The 5000-nt window shown below is 40.9% G+C and overlaps 1 protein-coding gene across 1 annotated transcript in view; it reads left to right on the top strand.

Annotated features, from left to right (window-relative positions):
* Positions 1-5000, top strand: part of LOC138032157 (EGF-like repeat and discoidin I-like domain-containing protein 3) — an 11661-nt gene that overhangs the window by 486 nt on the left and 6175 nt on the right. Inside the window, exons 2-4 of the mRNA XM_068879762.1 lie at positions 279-634; positions 3391-3505; positions 4253-4372. Of these exons, the coding sequence (XP_068735863.1) occupies positions 279-634; positions 3391-3505; positions 4253-4372 (591 nt within the window). The remainder of the gene's footprint in view (positions 1-278; positions 635-3390; positions 3506-4252; positions 4373-5000) is intronic.

Raw genomic sequence — 5000 nt, 5'->3', positions numbered from 1 at the left:
AAAATCAAAACACGTCAACAAACTGAAAAACGCTGACACCGTTTAGATGAAAATTTATCTCAAAATCGATTGCTTAGAAAATTTCAGATAATTAAAAATCCCTTGTAGCTTAAACCTTTAGAATAAGACTATCTGCTTTTGCTTTGAGAACCTAACAAAGAAAAAACAACGTTCTGAAACCAGAAGAATACCTCGTTGGTTTCAAAACTATAAGATGATGTCAATTTCATGATCATAGCATAACCTGACGAAATACGAACATTTCTTTTAAATGACAGCTCGAAGACAAGGCCTTAACACTCCGATGTTGTCAAGGAGCTGCAATTCATCTATTTCAGAGAAAAAAGCCGGAAAAGCTATCAGCCGCGGTGAACCACACATTGGTGTCAGTTTCGTAAACTTTAAAGAAGACAAATTTTTCTACTTGAATATCACCATTCTTGGGTACAGTCACGTTGACTGGATGCCCCAGTGCTCGTTTGCCTGTTTGGAAACTCCGACATGTTTTTCATACAACCTGGCTGCTTACCCGGACATCAACGGTAAACGACTTTGTGAAATTCTCCCTTCGGACAAGTACAACAACTTGGACAAATTCATGTCCAGTGAATCCTTTCACCACCTCAGCATCGCGGTATGTCGAATGTCTTGGACTTTTATGGCGTACAGTGTGTGTGTTTGTGTTTCTTCTCTTTTTTTAATTCTTTTATTTATTTATTTATTTATTTATTTACTTTATCATGATGATATTGACAAACCATGCGATATGCATGAAAACGATACTATGAGGTATCGCAAACTTAGACATTAAAAATAGGCATGCATTGCGTACATGTGAGAAGTGCTATGAAGAACGTCGTACATTAACACCACCAACACCATCGCTGGTTGTCACTGACGTCGTTTGTCCGCCGAGATATAACAACCTCAGTTTACTGTACAAAACCGAATGGAATAAATTAAATATTGAAAGGCCAAGCCGTTATTGAGCGGCAATATCACCTTTATTATTTGCCACATGGCTCGGTTTCATGGTTCTCCCAGGGGATTATATTGAGTTATTCCCCTGCAGTTATTCCCCTCAAAACATCCACAGTGCAAATTACAACACGAGGCAAACTACACATTCAATTCAGACCATGACAATTTTTTTTTCGCAATTTTTCACGCACATGGATGTCCCCAGAAACTACATATATTTGTTTCTTTACAAATCTTTATCAATCTGTTTTGCCGACATCTCAAACAACAGTGATTTTTCTAGAAAACCTCACCAATGTGTAAAATAAGCATTTTATCTGCCTTTCACTCGGGGATATCAGATTTATTCACTTCTGGTTCCGCCCGAGGGCTGCGCGCTCCGATAACCCTTACTTACCCTGAACGCCTTTAAAATATCACTTGTCAAATTACTTCTTGACTTGGAAGATGAAGGTTTCGCTGCGTTCACAAGGACGTAGGAATTCATTGCTTGACAAACTCATGAGGCTCTCCCAGGGGTTTTGGGGAACAAGGGAACATGACCGATTTCAAGCGGTAAACAGAGGAACAAAGACAAATATCTTAGGGAACAAGCGGACATGAAACAGTTTTGGGGATCACGAGAACAAAATGCTGTGAAAGGGAGGACAAATAAATTGAAATAAAAAGACATAAAAGTCAATTATCTCACAACATTGTCTCTGCACCTATGTCATAAATGGTTTTCTCTTTATCAATTTGCGAGGATTTCCGGCGGAAGTGGAACTGGGGTGAGGGTATGAGATAGGAATTGGGTGCTTGGCAAAATTTGGCGGGAAGTAGGAACATAGTCGCGGTATCGGATCCCAGTGACGTCAGTGATCACCTAGTAGACTGAATATGGGACAAGGTAACCAGTAACGAGAGAGGGACACCCTCATCCTTTGTTCTTCACCTTTGGTAAAAATGGCCATCTCTTTGTGTCAACTGAAAAAAGACGACAAACGTTTCAAGGTAGAAGTAGAAGCAGATCTCGTCAGCTTGAAAGGGATAGTCCGCGCTGAAATATCACTAGACACCGATCTTTTGTAAGGACTTGCATTTGTCAACTGTATCTTCTATCGTGCATCTCATGATAGGAATGGAGGAACCTTGGAAATTGAAATTGAGAAAGTTGCACACAATGGGAAAGAATGCGCTAAGGTTCGTAGCCTCGCACGTGCGAAACTGATTGATGTTCAGTGATACTGTAGATCACTCAATCAAAGTTTTAATCCTTCCACACGTGAATGAACGATTTTTCAAGAATTCAAGAATTGTATGACTTTGATTGTCATTGCGTAAGGTAAGTAAAAGCATTCCTCGGAGCAAAGGCCCAGGCACAAGGTCCTCAAGGTACTGTTTCCACTTTCCAGGAGATGAGAAGATCTTGCTAGCGTTGACAGAAATCAGAGATCTTTTTTAATCAGTATGACCCATATCTTTTAATTTACACATGTCTCATGCATTTTTTCTGACTAATCCTCAGGGACGCTTCAATTTCGGAGATCTTTTTTCGCTTTTCACGTGCCTTCTCGTTACTGTATTTTATTGTTCGTGTGATATGCCACTTCAGCTCCAGTTTGACTTCCGATTTAAGAGAACACTTGAAGCAAATGCGCAGGACAAAATTTTGTTACTCGATGAATGCAAAATCTCACTACCCAAGTGTGCAGTCAGACGTGCCTAAGATGTTTCCACCCTCATCAGTACAGCTGACCAAGCCCCAAGTACAGCAAATGAAAGACTGTCGAATAAAGCATAGGCAAAGTGTTCCACAGAAGACAGTCTGAGACATGACTGAAAAGGACAACCCAGGTACTGTGCCTGTCAATGTTTACTTGACAGACCAACCAACCAGTCATCCAATTGATTTCTGTGCAATTGGACAGTGAACCCAGGAAGGACCAGCAAATGCAGGAGAGAAAGAAACAGTTCCTATGTACTCCAAGGGAAGTATTATTCATCTTGCCTCAGATGCGTCATCCGGACGCACGAAACTATACACATTACAGGAGGATGTGACTTCTGCTACACAAAAGGCAATGGAGGACATTATGCTTTGATAACGAACCAGTCAATCCACTGAACTTTGCGCGCAGAAGTACACAGCGCAGGAAATCAATGTTAAAGTTTATTACGACTGTTGAAGTCAACTACAGATAGAACGTTACAAAAATTAAAAGACCAATAAACGTGAGACAAGTACTGAAATTCGAATTTACTTTTCTTTTTTTTTTTTTGGGGGGGGGGGGGGGGGTAAGGGTTTAGCAGATTAAAGTAAACGGGGAACAAACAAACACTCACCTCGCTCACACTCATAGAAATCGCGATAAAGCCTTGCATTCCACCCAAATCTACATTAAATAAATCTGCTTCAATTCTCTATAGTCACCATGTAGCGGTTGGCCTTGTAAGAACAATGGGACGTGTCTGCCACTGTACGAAGAGAACAGCTACAAGTGTGTCTGCAAAGCGGGATTCACCGGACGAGACTGCGAAAAAGGTAAGATCCCGTCTAACAATTTGAGCCTTACGAAGTATTCTGCTAGTTGGTTTTAGCCAAGTAACTCCGCGAATAATTTAATTGATGCAAAATAATCGAACGTGCCATTTTAAAGTTGAATAGTCTGATAGCCTCTAATCCTATTTCAATCGTTTACATAGTTTGTCCAATACATACACATTTGGGATGACCTGTTCCAAAACGAAGGGAATTTATCTGTTGGGTGAAGTAATCTACAGCAACTTGCAGACAACTAAGGGCTTCTTTCAGAAATAGGATCGTAATAGGATTTTTCAAGGCAATTAAAGTAAAACATGCGAGATCGGTTGTAGATAGATTTTGTTGCAACATCGAGACAGAAACCATGAAAAACGCATTCTCACTGAAAGACCGATTCGAATCACCAACTATTGATTCTTCCGATATTTAACTTGTTCCAGACATTGACGAGTGTTCGTCTGAAAACGAGTGTCACGTGAATGCCAGATGTACGAATACCATATGATCGTACGATTGCACTTGCGAAAAAGGATATGGAGGGGACGGAAGAACTTGCTCAAATAAAGTCCAAAAGTTATTATCGCGACTGATAATGACAGTGTTTTTTTTGCACGCCCTGTGTGCCCATTAGCTACGTGGTGTTTTGGCACGTCGACTTCCTGGTCGCCGGCATGTTGTTTTTTTTTTGGAATAAGAGTTTGAAAGAGCAGTCCTCGAGTTCGCTTTGTTGTCTTTATTTGGTTCCAGACATTGACGAGTGTTCATCTGAAAACGAGTGTCACGTCTATGCCACATGTAAGAATACTATAGGATCTTACAATTGCACTTGCCAGAATGGATATGAAGGTGACGGAACAAACTGCACAGGTAATTTCCCAAAAGTCTAATGAAGGTATTATCGCCGCTGATACAGACAATTTTGTTTTGCACGCCTTGAGTGCCCAGTAATCACGTGTTTTTTTGGCACACGTCGACCTCGTGGTCGTCGCCATGTTCTTTTGTTTGGAGTGCAGTGCTCGAGTTGGGTGTCTTGAAAACAAAGACCCCTATGACCCAAAAACTTGCTGTCTTCCCGCGATTTTTGCTCTAAAAGCACTAGTATCTTAGGGCCTACTTACATGGAGGGAGGGTTATAAAAGCCATCACAACAGAGCTACCTCAGCGGTAAAAACGCAGGAAAAACATGTTTTTAAAAATAAGTTACTCAGGAATGGGTCGACTCAAGGAATTACAGACGATTTCGCGTCTTCCGTTTCCTTTTTTGGTCAAAAAGACGTTGGCTTGTGCATATGCTTACTGAGGATATGGAAAGAGGTGTACATTTAACAATTATTCTATGAGGGCGCGCTGGATATGAAGTGATAGATAACCAACGACTCGCCTAGCGCCAGAAAGAACACGACTTCCTGTCATCTTTATGGAAGCTGCTCGTGGGATGTCAATTTCAGCCCACGAACGCAAATTTCAATCAACAAATTAAAGGCCGAAAATGTCA

The sequence above is a fragment of the Montipora capricornis genome, chromosome 14 (assembly GCF_036669925.1).
Source record: "Montipora capricornis isolate CH-2021 chromosome 14, ASM3666992v2, whole genome shotgun sequence".
NCBI lineage: Eukaryota > Metazoa > Cnidaria > Anthozoa > Scleractinia > Acroporidae > Montipora > Montipora capricornis.
Note: the sequence above shows the minus strand (reverse complement) of the source record. Positions and strands in the feature narration are given on the sequence as shown.